This window comes from Lineus longissimus, chromosome 1, assembly GCF_910592395.1.
Source record: "Lineus longissimus chromosome 1, tnLinLong1.2, whole genome shotgun sequence".
NCBI classification, from domain to species: Eukaryota; Metazoa; Nemertea; class Pilidiophora; order Heteronemertea; family Lineidae; genus Lineus; species Lineus longissimus.
The window spans coordinates 27,227,107-27,246,646 of record NC_088308.1 but is presented as its reverse complement, the minus strand read 5'-3'; the positions used below and the strand labels follow the sequence as shown (position 1 = coordinate 27,246,646).

The 19,540-nt window shown below is 41.4% G+C and overlaps 3 protein-coding genes across 4 annotated transcripts; 1 reads left to right on the top strand and 2 right to left on the bottom strand.

The window, feature by feature from the left end:
- Positions 1–4,380: 4,380 nt before the first annotated feature.
- Positions 4,381–6,815, bottom strand: LOC135495194 (uncharacterized). Its single transcript, XM_064783681.1, has 2 exons — positions 6,676–6,815; positions 4,381–6,038 (listed from the first exon to the last, which is right to left on the bottom strand). Exon 2 carries the CDS (start codon positions 6,006–6,008, stop codon positions 5,463–5,465), a length of 546 nt encoding a protein of 181 aa, XP_064639751.1. The 5' UTR covers positions 6,009–6,038; positions 6,676–6,815; the 3' UTR covers positions 4,381–5,462.
- Positions 6,816–6,851: 36 nt separating this feature from the next.
- LOC135482596 (modulator of smoothened protein-like) lies at positions 6,852–8,329 on the top strand. The gene is made up of 3 exons (XM_064762774.1): positions 6,852–7,088; positions 7,352–7,567; positions 7,654–8,329. Exons 1-3 carry the CDS (start codon positions 6,986–6,988, stop codon positions 7,839–7,841), a joined length of 507 nt encoding a protein of 168 aa, XP_064618844.1. The 5' UTR covers positions 6,852–6,985; the 3' UTR covers positions 7,842–8,329.
- Positions 8,330–9,501: 1,172 nt separating this feature from the next.
- On the bottom strand, positions 9,502–19,416 carry LOC135495183 (aconitate hydratase, mitochondrial-like). 2 transcript variants are annotated; one of them, XM_064783665.1, is made up of 18 exons: positions 19,356–19,416; positions 18,530–18,613; positions 18,001–18,039; positions 16,815–16,894; positions 16,071–16,209; positions 15,846–15,965; positions 15,506–15,598; positions 15,033–15,102; positions 14,502–14,846; positions 14,074–14,274; positions 13,558–13,789; positions 13,073–13,257; positions 12,649–12,854; positions 12,216–12,313; positions 11,866–11,959; positions 11,409–11,541; positions 11,120–11,241; positions 9,502–10,927 (listed from the first exon to the last, which is right to left on the bottom strand). In XM_064783665.1, the coding sequence occupies exons 1-18, from the start codon at positions 19,386–19,388 to the stop codon at positions 10,793–10,795; spliced, it is 2,409 nt and encodes an 802-aa protein (XP_064639735.1). In that variant the 5' UTR covers positions 19,389–19,416; the 3' UTR covers positions 9,502–10,792. The 2 variants fall into 2 exon arrangements, with proteins under 2 accessions (XP_064639735.1, XP_064639746.1); XM_064783676.1 differs by lacking the exon at positions 18,001–18,039.
- Between the last annotated feature and the right edge of the window lie 124 nt (positions 19,417–19,540).

Genomic DNA, 19,540 nt, shown 5'->3' with positions numbered 1-19,540 from the left:
GACTGGTTGTGCCTTTGTTCTTGACCTGAATGGTTTTGCCTATTCTCAGGATCACGACACTAGACTGGTTAGGCCTTTGTTCTTGACCTGAATGGTTTTGCCTATTCTCAGGATCACGACACTAGACTGGTTAGGCCTTTGTTCTTGACCTGAATGGTTTTGCCTATTCTCAGGATCTGGACAAGAATGCAGACTGTATGTATCTGGTTTGGGTGTGACAATCACAACACTGGACTGGTTGTGCCTTTGTTCTTGACCTGAATGGTTTTGCCTATTCTTAGGATCTGGACAAGAATGCAGACTGTCCATGGATCTGGTTTGGGTGTGACAATCACAGCACTGGACTGGTTGTGCCTTTGTTCTTGACCTGAATGGTTTTGCCTATTCTCAGGATCTGGACAAGAATGCAGACTGTCCATGTATCTGGTTTGGGTGTGACAATCACAACACTGGACTGGTTGTGCCTTTGTTCTTGACCTGAATGGTTTTGCCTATTCTGAGGATCACGACACTAGACTGGTTAGGCCTTTGTTCTTGACCTGAATGGTTTTGCCTATTCTCAGGATCTGGACAAGAATGCAGACTGTATGTATCTGGTTTGGGTGTGACAATCACAACACTGGACTGGTTGTGCCTTTGTTCTTGACCTGAATGGTCTTGCCTATTCTCAGAATCTGGACAAGAATGCAGACTGTACATGTATCTGGATTGGGTGTGACAATCACCCAGCGACACTGGACTGGTTATACCTTGGTTTTCTGCCTAAAAGCTCTTGCTTATTGTCAAGGCTGCCAACTGCACATGATGGTTTTGTTTTGACAATCACCCAGCAACACAGGCCGGCCTTGGACTGGTTGTGCCTTGGTTCTCGACCTGAATGGTCTTGCCTATTCTCAGAATCTTGACAAGGCTGCAGGTTGTGAATGTTTCTTCTTCGGTTGTGACAATCACCCAGTAACAGTTAGTACTCGACTTGAATGGTCTTGCCTATTCTCAGGATCTGGACAAGGCTGCAGGTTGTGAACGTGTCTTCTTCGGTTGTGACAATCACCCAGTAACAGTTAGTACTCGACTTGAATGGTCTTGCCTATTGTCAGGATCTGGACAAGGCTGCAGGTTGTGAACGTGTCTTCTTTGGTTGTGACAATCACCCAGTAACAGTTAGTACTCGACCTGAATGGTCTTGCCTATTCTCAGGATCTGGACAAGGCTGCAGGTTGTGAACGTGTCTTCTTTGGTTGTGACAATCACCCAGTAACAGTTAGTACTCGACTTGAATGGTCTTGCCTATTCTCAGGATCTGGACAAGGCTGCAGGTTGTGAACGTGTCTTCTTTGGTTGTGACAGTCACCCAGTAACAGTTAGTACTCGACTTGAATGGTCTTGCCTATTCTCAGGATCTGGACAAGGCTGCAGGTTGTGAACGTGTCTTCTTTGGTTGTGACAATCACCCAGTAACAGTTAGTACTCGACTTGAATGGTCTTGCCTATTCTCAGGATCTGGACAAGGCTGCAGGTTGTGAACGTGTCTTCTTTGGTTGTGACAATCACCCAGTAACAGTTAGTACTCGACTTGAATGGTCTTGCCTATTCTCAGGATCTGGACAAGGCTGCAGGTTGTGAACGTGTCTTCTTTGGTTGTGACAGTCACCCAGTAACAGTTAGTACTCGACTTGAATGGTCTTGCCTATTCTCAGGATCTGGACAAGGCTGCAGGTTGTGAACGTGTCTTCTTTGGTTGTGACAATCACCCAGTAACAGTTAGCACTCGACTTGAATGGTCTTGCCTATTCTCAGGATCTGGACAAGGCTGCAGGTTGTGAACGTGTCTTCTTTGGTTGTGACAATCACCCAGTAACAGTTAGTACTCGACTTGAATGGTCTTGCCTATTCTCAGGATCTGGACAAGGCTGCAGGTTGTGAACGTGTCTTCTTTGGTTGTGACAATCACCCAGTAACAGTTAGTACTCGACTTGAATGGTCTTGCCTATTCTCAGGATCTGGACAAGGCTGCAGGTTGTGAACGTGTCTTCTTTGGTTGTGACAGTCACCCAGTAACAGTTAGTACTCGACTTGAATGGTCTTGCCTATTCTCAGGATCTGGACAAGGCTGCAGGTTGTGAACGTGTCTTCTTTGGTTGTGACAATCACCCAGTAACAGTTAGTACTCGACTTGAATGGTCTTGCCTATTCTCAGGATCTGGACAAGGCTGCAGGTTGTGAACGTGTCTTCTTTGGTTGTGACAATCACCCAGTAACAGTTAGTACTCGACTTGAATGGTCTTGCCTATTCTCAGGATCTGGACAAGGCTGCAGGTTGTGAACGTGTCTTCTTTGGTTGTGACAGTCACCCAGTAACAGTTAGTACTCGACTTGAATGGTCTTGCCTATTCTCAGGATCTGGACAAGGCTGCAGGTTGTGAACGTGTCCTCTTTGGTTGTGACAATCACCCAGTAACAATTTGTTCTCGACCTGAATGGTCTTGCCTATTCTCAGGATCTGGACAAGAATGCAGACTGTCCATGGATCTGGTTTGGGTGTGACAATCACGACACTGGACTGGTTGTGCCTTTGTTCTTGACCTGAATGGTCTTGCCTATTCTCAGGATCTGGACAAGAATGCAGACTGTCCATGGATCTGGTTTGGGTGTGACAATCACGACACTGGACTGGTTGTGCCTTTGTTCTTGACCTGAATGGTTTTGCCTATTCTCAGGATCTGGACAAGAATGCAGACTGTCCATGTATCTGGTTTGGGTGTGACAATCACAGCACTGGACTGGTTGTGCCTTTGTTCTTGACCTGAATGGTTTTGCCTATTCTTAGGATCTGGACAAGAATGCAGACTGTCCATGGATCTGGTTTGGGTGTGACAATCACAGCACTGGACTGGTTGTGCCTTTGTTCTTGACCTGAATGGTTTTGCCTATTCTCAGGATCTGGACAAGAATGCAGACTGTCCATGTATCTGGTTTGGGTGTGACAATCACAACACTGGACTGGTTGTGCCTTTGTTCTTGACCTAAATGGTTTTGCCTATTCTCAGGATCTGGACAAGAATGCAGACTGTCCATGGATCTGGTTTGGGTGTGACAATCACAGCACTGGACTGGTTGTGCCTTTGTTCTTGACCTGAATGGTTTTGCCTATTCTCAGGATCTGGACAAGAATGCAGACTGTCCATGTATCTGGTTTGGGTGTGACAATCACAACACTGGACTGGTTGTGCCTTTGTTCTTGACCTGAATGGTTTTGCCTATTCTCAGGATCACGACACTGGACTGGTTAGGCCTTTGTTCTTGACCTGAATGGTTTTGCCTATTCTCAGGATCTGGACAAGAATGCAGACTGTCCATGTATCTGGTTTGGGTGTGACAATCACAACACTGGACTGGTTGTGCCTTTGTTCTTGACCTGAATGGTTTTGCCTATTCTCAGGATCACGACACTGGACTGGTTGTGCCTTTGTTCTTGACCTGAATGGTTTTGCCTATTCTCAGGATCTGGACAAGAATGCAGACTGTATGTATCTGGTTTGGGTGTGACAATCACGACACTGGACTGGTTGTGCCTTTGTTCTTGACCTGAATGGTTTTGCCTATTCTCAGGATCTGGACAAGAATGCAGACTGTCCATGTATCTGGTTTGGGTGTGACAATCACAACACTGGACTGGTTGTGCCTTTGTTCTTGACCTGAATGGTTTTGCCTATTCTCAGGATCACGACACTAGACTGGTTAGGCCTTTGTTCTTGACCTGAATGGTTTTGCCTATTCTCAGGATCTGGACAAGAATGCAGACTGTACATGGATCTGATTTGGGTGTGACAATCACAACACTGGACTGGTTGTGCCTTTGTTCTTGACCTGAATGGTCTTGCCTATTCTCAGAATCTGGACAAGAATGCAGACTGTACATGGATCTGGTTTGGGTGTGACAATCACGACACTGGACTGGTTGTGCCTTGGTTCTCGACCTGAATGGCCTTGCCTATTCTAAGAATCTTGACAAGGCTGCAGACTGGAAATGTGCCCTGTTTGGTTGTGACAATCACCTAACAACACTGGACTGTTTGTGACTTTGTTCTGTTAAATAAAATGGTCTTGCTGCATAAATACATGTAGCTGGCTTGGGTGTGATCATCACCCAACCACACTAGAGTGATTGTGACTTTGTAATGTTGGTAGATGGCCGGCATTTTCGTCTTTGTTGATAGAATGTCCAACCTCAGCTTCTCCTGGTTGTGAACATGTAACCTATGTGGGTTCAATGTTCTGAGAATCCCTCAGTCGGCATATCTTCTTTTCAAACAGGAATGAAGATAAACACTAGCAGAGAAAGGGACCCTTGTGCCGCAGTAAAAATGAAAGAAACAAAGATTACTGTGAAATCTAAATCATTTATCAACAAATCATTTAAAATTTTAGTTTTGTGCACGCCACACTCTAAATATCTAAAGACATTTTCAGTCAAATCATGATGTATATTCAACCAGAGTAAAACTAGGACTGTCTGCCCATGCAGTGAAAGCTCAGCATTCTAGGTAATATCATGGAGGTGGCCGAATATTTATGTATTGGAGTTGAACCCTCAACTTGTCAAATAAAAAACAAGATAATTTCTGTCACGGTTTCTGTTGTGAACTTCTGGACTGATGATATTAGTCCTCATCGATATGGTTGTTTGGCGCAAACCTCATTTCATGAATACCTTCTGGTTCTTTAAGCTTAGCAATATCCTACATAAGTACAAAACAGCTGGTATATAAATATCAATATCTTATAAGAAAATAGATTCTTTCTCACGCTTATCACAAATATTTACAAAAATTATTACAGTTTTAAGTTATAAAATGATGATTAACAATCTGCTGAGATGCAGGGATTTCCCTAAATTTGTTTTTCCAGTACTCACAGGATAAAGGAAGGTATTTTTCAGTACAACCATAGCCGCTTCAGTGTAGAATACAGTGGGCAGTGCAGTAAAGCATTGCATCAGGACTATGATTGTACAATTTTACCTTAGTGCCAGTACTTGGAAGAGTTAAAACATCATACATGTATGACAAAGCTTACAGTTACAAATATCACATATTATAATACATAGAAAGAACTGGTAGATAGATGTACTAAATACTAGGTACCAGTACTTGGAAGATTTAAAACATAGACTACATGGAATGTGGCTCATCACCAGACTTACATTTTGAATAGAACATAGGTCACATGAAAAAAACATGAGTCTTTTATGCTCAATCTCGAAAATCATGTCAGACAAACAAATTAGATATGTGTCGGATAGTTTTTCTAAGCTGGACACACATGTAATTGTGTCAAATTTTACCCGAGGCAAAGCTTGGCAGAGCACTGTCACTAAAAACAATGGTATCTGCCAATGAATAATGCCAAAGCAATCACTATATAACAGGTGCTGGTCTACTAAAATCAGAAAGGAAAAAAAATCACTTTCTCTTCAGTGTTTTTGAGAGCCAATCTAGTCCTTCATAAAGCCCATCACCAGTGGTGGCACAAGAGCCTTGAATGTACCAGACATGTTTCGAGATGGAATGTAAGTTGAGTTTATCAGTGACTTCAGCTGTATTCATGGCGTTAGGTAGATCCTGCTTGTTGGCGAAAACCAGCACCACAGCGTCGCGTAAATCGTCCTCTTGGAGAATGTTGTGAAGTTCTTGACGCGATTCCTCGATTCGTTCATGATCGCTAGTATCAACTACAAATATCAGCGCTAGAGTCCCTGGATAATAATGCCTCCATAGGGGACGGATCTTATCCTGACCGCCGACATCCCAAACAGTGAAACTTAAATTTTTGTATTTAACTGTCTCTACGTTGAATCCAATAGTTGGGATTGTAGTAACTATTTCACCTAGTTTTAGTTTGTACAGAATGGTCGTTTTTCCAGCTGCGTCTAGTCCAACCATCAATGTACGCATTTCTTTCTTGGCTCCACCGAGCCTCTTCAATATTTTGCTGCCAAACGAGCCCATGGTGAACTTGGAACAATGTGGCTGTCAAGTCTGAAATATAGAAACAGTTGGAAATTATTCTTGCTGTACTAACTGACAATACCCAGTCCAAACCATTTGCTGTGGTATTGAATCGAAAGATAGGCTATATACATAGGCCGCAGCTATTCTTACAACGATCCCTAATGCATTTTACATACAAACTACTGGTTATTCTTACGACGATCATTTTCACCTTTTTGGGCCTTAATCCTAACCCTGACGCTCACCCTGACCCTAACACTTACTCCTAGCGCCAACCCTAACCCTAACCCTTCCTTTACACTAGTCTTATCTCCCGAGATCCTCAGTTTAATCTCTGAAATCGCATAAATCCTAAGTTACGACTAGTCGTAAGAATAGCCACTTTGTAACATGTATTCCAGTTCCTGGTTAAATCATTTCTTCCAACGTGTCACATTACACTGAACACCATGTTGCAACAACTCAACAGGTCAATCAGTTCAATTTCAAGCATTGGCTATCTGTATCATGTACTTTGTGTACAGAGATAGTGTATGTGTATGTACTCGACAGTGTATCTGTACAGGCTTGCACGTACATGTACATGAATTTGAAAACAAGGTCCCAAAGTAGGACACGCAAAAAACAACGTTAATACACCTAAAACATCAGAAACAATTTATACCGTTTAAAAGAGAAATATCAAGAAGATGTCATGAGAGGAAAATCGGCGCCAAATACATCATAATTGTGTAGAAAACAGCAATTTAAAACTTCCAAAAGTCATGAAAGTTCACACAACTTCCGCATCCACCTGTTGCTGGCTTTAGCTATTTGCCGATATACGTCGCCACTGTCGTTTCCAAAATGGTGTCTTTAGAAAAAAATTCCAAAAAATCTCACTAAATTTTGTCGTTTTCTCCCATTCTCCGTTAACGAAAAACATTGATATTTGGTCCGTATGTGTTGCGGTTGTTGGGGAATCAATTGAAACTATGGACAAGCTGAGCATTATATCCGGGGCGCTGTTTTTCGCAGCTGATGTCTTTGCTATTGCAAGTCTTGCAATGCCATTTTGGATTGTCTCAAACATTGGCGGTTTGTTTCACCTTATTTGTACTATTTTCTTTACTAACCAATATTTTGTATCTATGTGTGTTTCAGGTGATGGTTCACATATAGATTCATACTTACAACAGTAGGAAGCTTGTTCTTTGCCATTAAAACAATACCTGTCACATCATGTCACAACCAAGTCTCAATCTTGAATCACAACAATTAAGAATTGTAGCATTCCTCCACACCCACTGACACCCGTTGTCATTTTGGCTCAGGCTAAATCAAACCATGTATAATTTCAGGTGTTACGAATATTGGCCTCCTGAAGACATGTCTCACAATCCACCATCGGTCAGAAGTATGCTACACACCAGAACCCATCCGGGCAGAATGGATGTTCACATTCATCTGCATTCTTTTTGGGATATTTCTAGTTACAATCACAATAGTGCTTCTTGCGATATCTTACTGGAAATATACTGTCATGAAGTATGCAAGGTGGCTGGGTTTCGTAGCAAGTAAGTATGATTTTAACCTATTTAAAGTGTATTCGATGTCAACTCTGTGTCGTCTTAACACATCTCTGTTATTATCATCTTTTCAGTGGTGCTCTTCTGCTTGGCGGCAGTCATCTTCCCCATTGGCTTCAACATGGACCAGATTGGTGGCGAACCTTATCAGCTTCCGAATAACTTCCAAGTAGGAATATCGTACATATTCTTTGTTCTGGCTTTATGGATCACTGTGGTATCAGAACTCTTTGCTGGCAAAGTGTGTTTACCTCATTTCTAAGACTGTGTTTGATGTGTAGGACTTCATGCTAAAAGTTGAGATCAGATCTTCATTTCAAGACTTTGGAATCGAGATGGACTTTATCATCAAGGAAACTGTAAGGAAGAAAAGATGTCTGGATTCATGTCTCCATTTTTCAGCGGGCATGAATCAAATGGTTATATTGCTGCAAATCATGAGAATTGTAAAATAGAAGTTGGAATGCACTTGTCCCTCTTGGGAAGCGGAAAAACGTTGTCCAGTTTTGTGGTTGCAAATGTAACAAATCTTACAGGTCTTATCCTGTATTAGCTAGTCATGTCCTTGTGTAACGATATTATTATTGGATGCTAAAGACAATTTCTTTGTAATTGTTGTGGATAGATTTTGCGTGGTTTATTCCGAGGAGTACTGTAAATATTTTGTAAATGGTGGGCACTGCAGTCATCTAATCTTCTACATGTATGTGCTTTGTGAATTAACTTTGTAATAAAGCTGTTTTTTGTGAATTGAATCTCGGTTTTCTTTTGCATTGCAACAAGAAATGTGAAGGGTTTTAACATAGAATAGGACAATTTCTTCACCTGAACTAAGTCCATTCTCCAACCACCCTAAGGAACCAGGCAAGGTCCCCTGAAACTTGATAAGAGGTGAAAATGACCAGACATCTCTGTGTCCCCCCCCCCCCCCAGCCCCTTTGTATTGTGCACAGAAAATGTCATGAATGTTGGCACATCCTACTTGACACAACCACATGGTGTTGTCTTTTCAGCGTGTCCTTGAGACGTCCTGATTACCGTATTTTCCGGATTATCCCCCGCACTGCCCTATGACCCGCACCCCCTTTGACCATTACCTAAAGCCATGCAAGACCCGCACCTGATTATGACCCGCACTGCTCCAAGACCCGCATTCTCCAAAAATAGTAAGCCATTCATTGATGTTGACATCCTAGAACCGCCATGTTTTTTTTAATTGTTAACCAAAGTGGATCAATTCCAGCATGGCCGTAACTTGTTTTGAAGTGAAGGGCCGTCTCAAAACTCAATATTATGCATTGGTAGAATGGTAGAAATGTTATTAGAGTGATCTGTTGTAACATTACTTGACCCAATATTAGCACACAAATTGTCTTAAGCATATAGTCATTGTCCTAAATGAGCATATCATTCACATTCATCACTTTCGAAACCTTCGAAATCTTCATCTTCGGTATCATCATGGAAGAGGTCCCGGAACAGTTCATCGAAGTCCGTCTTCGACATCGTATCCATCAACGTATCCTCGGAATCGGAATCGTCTGCCGAGTCCTCAGTTGGCTGAACCTCAGGTAGGGTGGGGCACAGTTCAGACTTGCGGAAGCCAAAACATCGCTTATGAGATGCCCCCAATAAGACTATTTTCCCTAGCGGAGACATCACAAACTATGCGATCATGGCGGAAATATTGGTTGAAAACAATGTGAAAACGATGGACATAAATCCTTATCAACTAACCAGTTTGGTCCCCTTTTTTTTCTTTGGGGTTGGGGCTTATCCCTCTCAGAATCCACGCAAGACCCGCACCTTTGTATTACCCGCACCCCCACTTTTTGGGCCTGTTTGAGGGCAAAAAGCCGCGGGTCATACGCCGGAAAATACGGTACAAGTATCTCGGAGAGAAAACCAGAATAACAAAGCCATTTTCATGAAGTCAACTAATTTATTGCCCATTCAGAGATAAGTCATCACAAGCAAACAAATACCTGAAAAACCTGTGCTAGTACATGGTTTAGAAATGGTTTTGACACTGTTTCATTTTCGAAGCATGGTTTACATTAGGAGCTTAAGTTTGCAGATCAAAATCAACTAGTCTGTTTAATCAGCATAATTATCGCACATGTGATAGAGACCTAATAACTATTCTACGTATTTCTCTTCCATTCATCACTGAAAAAAACCAAAACCATCACTTCACAGTTAACATTTCTGAATAATATTTCATTACAAATTTGTTGCTGAACATGCATGAACTGTCGACATGTACATGTACATGTAACTGCATTTTAACAATTACATGCACTGGGCATAAACACCGTCTACTCTTCATTTTTGATTTTTTGAAAATACAATAATGTAGTACATAACGATTAGATCTATATACATTTCTAAGAATAACTAATTACTTAAATTTCAGCACACATAACATAAGCACACATGGTAACAGAGACCATTGGAAGAAAAGAAAAATCCTTAAGAATGAGAACGTACTTATGACAAAATCAACAGCCCTATATCATATGGTTAGAAAGACAACCTCAAAGGCAAATACACAGCAAAACTACGCTCCTGAATTTTAGGTTCAGAAGTTTTGATTTTCGTCAAATTATGTCCTTTTTGAGGTTAAAGAATAAACACATGTATCTGTTTGATTTTGTCACACTATTCAACAAAGATAGCCACTCAAGTTTCATTTGAAAAGTAAATAACGCAGGCTGAATCCTAACAAGGTACTATTCATATTACATGTACATGTCATTCATGTAAACAGCTGTCCAGGTAAGAAGGAAGGCAATTAACATTCATTGTTTCTATACAGCTCAGCTTAAGTTACCAGAAAAGTGTATCCAAAATGTTTCAATCTTTACACAGTTATAACTGGCCTATTTCGTTGACAAAACCCAAATGAATAAAGAAGTTAATTTTCAGGTAGAATAAATCCTTTTACACGACTCATATTATCGAGATGTGAATTGATGGCCCGAGCACAAGACCCTATAAAACATGCAGATCATGGAGCAGAGACTTTCAGGATTCACAGCAAAAAAATCACGAAGGACTTTTCCTTAGGATTTGTAAACGAAGATAACTGGAAGCTGTCCACCGCAATCTGATAAGGTTCTAGTGGGGCATATTCATTATTCACTGATCAAGTAGTCTATCACACCACTTCAAGTACAAAAACAAAATCACATTTCCTAATCGACCGTCTCACTATTTCATAAGCTCCTTCATTCGGTTGAGCGCACTGCCTGCACAGAACCATTCAATCTGTTGAGAGTTCATGGAGTGTTTGAGTTCGAACTCATCGGTACTTCCATCCTCGTGCTTTAGCCTACATGTCAAAGGCTGCAAAGACAAAGACATAACTTAATTGGACAACAGCTTAACATGGTAATGGACAACAAAGAGAGACCCTGCAGTAAACACTAACAGTATTTACCCTGATACAGAACTACGTGTACTATGTATCACACCAATGATGGCAGAGGTCACTGTTTCAATGGAAGCTGGGTGTGGCTCAAATTACAATCCACCTACCTTTCCTGGTGATAAATCTTTTAATCCTAAGATCGATACTCTATCTGTTGGTTTTACTTTGTCATAGTCTGCAGGATTGGAGAAGGTGAGGGGCAGCATACCCTGCTTCTTCAAATTCGTTTCTGAAAATATCAAGACATACGTATATATCAATATCTGTGTGTTGTGTTAAGTAGTTCCTAAGGCAGCCTCAGGGTGCCAAAGTCTTTGTAATTGCTGCATAAACCTGCGACTTTGGCTTCCAACAAGACATGAATATATCACTGCTATGACCACACTGCTGACTTACCGTGAATCCGAGCAAAACTCTTTACAATGATTGCTCTACCCCCAAGATGTCGTGGTTCTAACGCAGCATGTTCCCTACTGCTGCCCTCACCGTAATTCTCATCACCGATTACCACCCAGTTAACTCCATTGGCCTGAAACGATCAGCAATTACAATGTACATGTATGAATTAGGACTGAAGTAGACCAGCTACCACTAAAGATCAGTGCCCAGTCTGAATCTTTCATTGAACAATATGCAGCATTTCACATCAAACTGTGCAAATTTATTTTCTATTCTGACTTCTGCATCCCAGGTGCTTTACGACTGGACCAAAGTTGTCTTATATTTTGTTGCAAATAAAATTCAGTCTAGCTGACATGCTGTAACAGATCAAGAACCACTTCTTCAGGAGGATGTTACACTCGTGCATGCACCATCCCCAATGATGTGGTCTTCAGCATATTTGATCACCTACCTTGTAATGTCGACCAGTGTCCGGGACGGCTCCATATTCTCCAGTTAGACGATTCATCACTTTATTCATCTCACCATTCTCTTCATTCACAGCACTGAAAATCAGCACAATAAAGTGAATTGAAAATACAGTATTTCTGAGTACTGAGAAAACAATTCATAATAGGAACTCAAAACCTGACAGATCCTAATCACAACAGACTGGCCTGCAAAACCAACAACCCATGGATTGAGAGTCATACGTCTAACCAGTACGCCACTCAGAAATTCAGGGTAGTCAGAGTAGGAAGAATTCCTGCACTTATGTTGTGTGAACCTGTTGTATGAACCTGAGGAAAGAATTTCGCTTACCCAATGAGCAAATTGTTTGATATGTTGTCAAGATGGCCCCTGAATTTCAACCATGGTCCGGCAGCACTGATATGATCAGTTGTGCATTTACCCTTGGCCTAAAACAAACAAATTGAAAAACACATTTAGAGTCTCGAGCGCGGAGCATCAACTGGCACATTCCCACTCTATAAACTTCAATTGGCATAGCCGTTTTAAGGTATGTACATGTAGGACATAAACTATGTTGTGGAAGAGAGTTTGACTTTCCCAAGACAAAGATGCCTGCTCTAACACTAGGGGTCTGAACCCACGAAATCTTACAAGTGGACTGCACCAACATCAATTAATCAGAGACAGTAAAGCAGCCTAAAGAAGACTTCCATTCATTGCAAATGCCATTTATGACAAAATGCCTGACAACAGTGACCAAGTATAAAACATTGTCAAATACCTTGATTAGAATCAACATATCTTCTAAATCCTTGCCATCCCATTTGTCGAAAGGTGATAGCAGCTGTAGGCGTTTACTCTTTGGACTAACGTCAACATTAACATTGGAGCCGTCGGTGGGCGGGTGCTGGTAGGTGTCCTTACCAGGGTCGAAACCGTCCGATGGAAGTTCATCACCAAAGGGACTTTCAAGTTTGAATTTCGAACCTGAAGAAGAGTCGTTGAAAGATTTGACTTCCCCTATACCTTGGCATGGTTTTTGCTATGTCACTCTCATTCCAACACTCCACACTTTTGGAATGGGTTCTTACATGTACTTGTCACCTTCTTTCAAACACTCTAAACTTTGGGATGGGTTCTTACTTTGTCACTTTCATGATTACGAGTACAGGTATGACACAAAGAAACCCAATGAAAACACAAACCATCAGCTGCAGTGAGTTCATCGGTGAGAGGATTGAAGTCAAGTGTTCCAGCAATCGAAAGAGCGGTCACCATCTCTGGTGATGTGACGAAACTATGGGTGGCAGGGTTGGCATCATTACGTCCAGTGAAGTTTCGGTTGTATGAGGTCACAATGGTGTTCTTTTCACCCATTTTCACATCTTTTCTGAAAACATATATTTCACTTTCAATACCACAGATGAAACCAGAACTAACATTTCTGCCAGGAGAATAGCATGTCTCCACTAGTAGTCACCTTCATTATCATAAAATAGTCAGCCTAAGGCTATCCTCACTGAGCATGATGGATATAAAAGGGAAGATTGTGTAGGCTGAATGGTAATGTGCAGACAGACATCTCTACATGTGTAACTAAATGAGAGAACACTCATGGCACTCATACAAGTGCTGACACAATTCCATCAGTTGAAACAAGAGCAACATTTTTCACAGTTTCGCGACCTACCTATCCCATTGTCCAATGCAAGGCCCACAGGCATTTGCCAAGACCACTCCACCAAAGTTGTCAAACACTTTAGAAAGTCCATCCCTTTCAATGGTTGCACGGATCTGTTCTGACCCAGGTGTTACAGTGAACGAAGACTTTGCTTTGAGACCCTTTGCTAAGGCCTGCTTGGCAATACTTGCTGATCTACCCATATCTTCATAACTGCTGTTGGTGCAACTTCCAATCAAACCTAAAGATAAAACATACAGAAACAACTCTGATGAAAATATTTCCATTGTCACACGAAATCATTACAAAAATGTTCTAAACAAAATCCACAAATTCCTTGTCTAACATTCAGAATCTGAACATAAATCAGAATTTATTTTCCTATAGTATGAGCATCTGTGCAACCGTACTTGGGGCAGTTCATCTGCAATCACACTTCACATGTTTGATCAAGGCCAGCAATGACCATAAAGTAGCACAACAACCAAGGGTAACACTAATGTCAGGAGATCTTCTTCAACTTACCCACTTTGATCTCCTCAGGCCAACCCTTTCCTCTGGCAGTCTGACCAAGCTTGGAGATGGGAGTGGCAAGATCAGGCGTGAATGGTCCATTGACGTGAGGCTCCAACTCACTCAGGTTGATCTCGACAACCTGGTCATATTTACAACTTGGGTCCGCGGAGAGTAACACATTCTTGTAACGGTCGGCAAGATCCGCGATACCTGGAAAAAAGGTATGATCATGACAAAATACTGGAAAAGATTTCGAAGATAATAATCTTATGTTAGAGAAGCACCCTATCACATAATGACAGGCACTGATGTTAATTTGGAACAATGGTCTTACCACTGCACAATTCTAACAGCCCTAAATAACCAATCCTTGTATCTTATGTTAATTTGACCGTAATTGGAGAATACTGAAGTGGACACAAGTATGTGGTACCTACCTTGTCTATGTGTGGCATTGAGATAATCTGCCATCCTACTATTGAAGGGGAAGACTGAGGTTGTTGCTCCAATCTCAGCTCCCATGTTGCAAATAGTAGCCATCCCAGTGCAGGAAATGGAGTCCACTCCTGGCCCAAAATACTCCACGATGGCTCCAGTGCCACCCTTGACAGTCAGGATTCCAGCCAGCTTCAGAATGATATCCTTTGGGGATGTCCAACCGGAAAGTTCACCTGTCAAATTAACGCCAATCACTTTGGGGCACTTGAGTTCCCAGGGGATATTGGCCATGACATCAACAGCATCAGCTCCTCCGACACCAATACAAAGACCACCGAGGCCACCTGAAACAAACAGAAAGCTTCAAACTTCACATGATCATTGTTTAGTGAGGTATTGTACTTCTATGGAAATTCTATCATCATTATGCCAGTCAATGAGACCTCAGCAATTTGATATAATGTCAAGTGAGATCCATCGCTACTGTAACAATCCTCTAGCTAACAGGGTAGTACTTGCAACAAACTAACCTCCATTTGGCGTGTGACTGTCTGTGCCAATGATCAGAAGGCCAGGGAATGCATAATTCTCCAAGATAATCTGAAAATGAACGGAATTCGAAATCAGCTAGACCGTGACTGTATCTGATGAAACTGACACATTTCAGTACAACTGTTACCAGCAACAGAAAGAGCAAATAATGTCTGCACCACAATACATAGGCAGTTATATCTTACAACCTGCCTACACCTGAAGGTACTGAGAATTTATCTAGGTCCATTCAGTTATCAAATCTGTGCCAATGAAGGCAAGAATCAGTGGCACTGTAATGATGGACAGTGAACTGACTCTGTGGACCACACAGGACATATTCAAAGAGGTTTTCATGAAAAACACAATCATTGATCCCATCATAATACTACACTACAAACCATTTCAACTTCAAGCAAATAAATAGGGGTTGGGATTATGTAGTATACCAAGGTTATGAGATCTTTCTCACCTGATGGATGATTCCACTGCCTGGCTTCCAGAATCCCACTCCATACTTGGATCCAGCAGTCGCAAGGAAGTCATATACTTCCTTGTTGATATCCTGAAAGAGATAGAAATAATGTTAATCCTGTCAATACTTCCGCACCAAGGGTTTACTGTAGATGCTTAAAAGCTTTCAGTATTGGCTCACCAAACAAAATCTCTTTGCAGGGCAGGGGATGACACTTTGGACAGTTGGTTCAGAGCAGGTTCTACACTACAGCTGAGCATTACCGGTACCCTTTTTTACCATGACTACTGCAGCGTCTGGACTGTGCTATTAAGGACGAGGAAGGAGCAATGCATACCTTAGCCCGAGCTAAATCCTTGTCTCCTCCAAGCTGTGCCTCAATCAAATGATCACAGTGAATGGTCGATGGTACGGCTACCTTTGGTAACCCGCTTGAAATGAACTGCAACATGGCCATCTGGAAGGAATAGATGCGATTAGAGTTTGCCATTTGACACCATTTGTAGTTGTAGCTCAACAAGGATTATCTGATATAGTGATATGTCTGGCAAATGTTACGCACCTGAGCAGTAGCATCTTGCATAGCCACTCTATCTGGCCGGAGACGGAGATAGGATTCTCCCCTCTTGATATCCTGCGTATTCGGCTCATCTAAATGGCTGTACAGGATTTTTTCCGAAAGGGTCAGAGGTCGGTTCAACCTGAAATGTACACAGAATTGAATGGTTAGCAAAACCTAAAAATATTTTCAAAATCTATCTCAGCTATCATACACTATACAGTAATCTTTCCTCTGGTTACAAGTCAAAGAATCACCAAGCGGATATTGATTATCCAAAGATTTTTAGAATCTTATGATTCAATGTCAGGTATTGATTAGGAACCTCTATGTCGCATTGTGACATTTCATTATAGAAAATTCTCAATAACTCAATAAGAATGATGAGTATTTCAAACCTTATCTCCAAGATGTCAAAAGGGATTACATGTACAACTTTCAATTATGTCTTTAATCATGAGATGCCATCATTTTGGCAACACACAAGATTTATGGCGGCTTAATACAACCCGATAATAATCCAGTCAAAGCTCCTCAGCCACGGATCAATTCTTGGGTGCTAATGGAAATGAAAACATGTACCCTATGTATTGTATTTGCTACAGCAGCAAAGCAGAGTATTTCTTCAGTAAAGGAAACCCTACAGCATAGTGATACTATTAGCAGACGTGAATGTAGGAGTTGACCTTTTGTGACTAAGACTACATTGAGTACAGGAGATGGACTGGAGGATGGTGCAGAACTCACCTCTTTTTGACAATATTCAGGTTGTTCTCCAAGTCATCATATCGAATAAAGCTATCTGATTCAAACTTGCTCACAGGCACCTGAAGGGGGAATAGTCTAAATAAAGTGGCGAAATGATCGAAAGTGATGACAAAGTTTTTAAAAAGGACATGGACCAAACAGGACCTACTGTATGTATTTTGACTGGACCGAACTGACGTCACCTAAGCCAAGTTCATTAGCCGAGTTCACTGTCTGAGCATTTGCTTTTCTAATCACAGCAGTTTATTATAGTCACTGCTTAATCATTTAAAATCAATCAGTCAGTAAGTGCATGAAACATCTGACAGAGAGGAGAGGATTTCTTGATAAATAAACTTGGAACAAAAAACGAATCCGTTCAGAATACAAAGTAGGAAACACTGACAAGCTTTTTTATCAATTTCCCACACCAGTATCGAAACCTGCTTTGCTCTTGTAAGTTGTACATTAGTCGTACAATCAATACTGAACTGCCCTTAGTATAGGATCAGCAATCAGGAGGGCCGGGCTGTCCGCTCAATAGAATTCAATCCAGGGAATGGCTGTTTGCTTGCATATGTGATGAGTACCTGGCATTCAGCCATTGTGTCTGATCATAGCAGAAGAGGACTGAATGATGTGAGGGAAGTGGGAAGTGTGTTGCACTGCTGAGTGAATGTCAGTTAGTAGAGTCTAACAGATGGCAAGCCAATTGGTTAGCCCTCTTGAGAGGGTGGACTAAGCCCATAAGTAATCATTTACAATAATTTATCTCATCAAGAATTCATAAAGACTAGTAGCAAACTCACACAGTGCCTGTATGGACTCATTCAGTTACTCATTCAGTTTTGTTAGTTGTTAGTTTTTTAGATTGTTTGCAGTTGTATTGTTGTTGCAGATCCCTATACAAAATGCAACTATTTTGTTAGTGCCAAACAGTTAACAGTCAGTACTAGTAATGCTGGCACATCTGGTAAGATTACAATTTAGTCTGTTAACTTTTCCAAACCTGACGCATTAGGATGCAAAGCTTCAGCAACTACAACAACAGTACTGACCATGTCAGGGAGGAAGCTACGCAGAAAGCTATTATGTCTATTATGTCCATTCTGGTTGTAAAATTTGTCAGCCAGGGGTTTGTTCTAGCTGGATTATGCTTAAATTTTGACTGATACATTACAAGCACCTGTTTATTTCTTTCGACTGCTGAATGCAACTTTGCACGCTAAGAAAAAAATATTGGTTGTAAAAGAAAGCAATAACGTACGGGGAAAAAGACCGTTACCAGACAAGTCAAACAGTACCATACAAGAATAAAACTTTAATTGTTATGCAATAGTATGTGGAAACAGGAAAATATAAATACATTTAAGAGATAAGGCACAGAGTGACTGACAGCTGGCAATGGACATGGAATCATTGAACACTAACAATAACATTAACAGCCACAACTTCTCATTCAATGTTTATTGAGACAGTGGTATAGGTAGGGGAGGGTATCAGAAAGTACACTGTTCCTAATTCTACTCCTTTATAGCAACACGCAAACTCTAAAAGCAGAAATATCCTAACAACATTTTGTATCCTTAGTGGCTTGTGTTGACAACAGCACACAGTCTGCCATTTGAGCTTATTTCATTTTCCCAAGACTCAAGACTGCCGATCTTATGCTGTTGTTTCCCCAATCAACCATGGCATCTAACTAGATATCTTACCTGCTGTACCTTGGCCTCGCATGCTGTCACTCGACTCACGTGCAGGAAGCTAACTTGCGTCGCTTGATTGAACTGGGTAAGTCCCTGAAAAATAAAATTCAATCCAGCTCAAGCTATTACTAACTAGGCCAACAGATGTGCATGTGCCGGCATCCCTAAAGACACATTTGAAAGCTGGCCAGTGGATGATTACATGTTACACCTGTTACAGGAATAGAGCGTTTGTGTCTTATTATCGGTGGCCGTCTTTCCAATCCGGTCCAATCCGTTTGATGACAGAAGAAGAAGTTACATCAGTCATGTCAGTGCAACACTGACGCTCGATCAATATTTGACAACATCATGCAGCAGTCGTCATTAAAGACAGTAGTTTATTTCCTTAGGCAACTGTTTTTTAGATGGAACACTGGCAGGGCCCGGGCCAGCCCAGAACGGAGAAGAAATCACCTTCGGACCTTGTCTTTTGCTTGCATGCTTTCTAGTTTCTTCTTGAAATCATGAACTGTCTTCATCTTTGAATTTGAAATACCTTATGAAGATGGTCATTCTGCTGTGCCTTTCAGGAGTAGTATCAATGTTATTATCAATGTATGATTTTGGTCTGTGGTTATATGTGCACGTCAACTGCTGTGCATTTGTACACACTGTGTACAGAGCGTCGAAAAAGTTGAACAAGGTCAATTTGTCCTACAAATTAGGGAAGTATTTTCTTGAAAACCACAGCAAATATAACAGCGGAAATGTCACTAACCAGGTGTCTGTACCTTAATGAACATCTGTTGACCCCAAATACACTTAAATTAATCTATAAACATCTATAATTTACCTTTTTCAACGCTCTTTGAATTGCGTACGCCATCACGATCGTTCAATATGGAGAGCCCGGCAATACAGCCTCGTCGGAAGGTGTGGATTGAATGTACAGCACAATGTACAACTGGAGTGCGCGCTGTTCGTGGAGTCGAGGTTAGTCCCCCAATGCACTGGCTAAAACATGTCAGGACGGGGGGG

Bases quoted from the DNA above. Each gene is read 5' to 3' on its own strand.
- LOC135495194 (XM_064783681.1), bottom strand. From the start codon at position 6,008: ATGGGCTCGTTTGGCAGCAAAATATTGAAGAGGCTCGGTGGAGCCAAG.
- LOC135482596 (XM_064762774.1), top strand. From the start codon at position 6,986: ATGGACAAGCTGAGCATTATATCCGGGGCGCTGTTTTTCGCAGCTGAT. The intron at 7,089-7,351 runs GTTTGTTTCACC...GTATAATTTCAG, and splicing joins GATTGTCTCAAACATTGGCG to GTGTTACGAATATTGGCCTC. The intron at 7,568-7,653 runs GTAAGTATGATT...TCATCTTTTCAG, and splicing joins GTGGCTGGGTTTCGTAGCAA to TGGTGCTCTTCTGCTTGGCG.
- LOC135495183 (XM_064783665.1), bottom strand. From the start codon at position 19,388: ATGGCGTACGCAATTCAAAGAGCGTTGAAAAAG. The intron at 14,275-14,501 runs GTAGGTACCACA...CCTTTTTTCCAG, and splicing joins CAATGCCACACATAGACAAG to GTATCGCGGATCTTGCCGAC. The intron at 13,258-13,557 runs GTAGGTCGCGAA...ATATGTTTTCAG, and splicing joins TGCATTGGACAATGGGATAG to AAAAGATGTGAAAATGGGTG.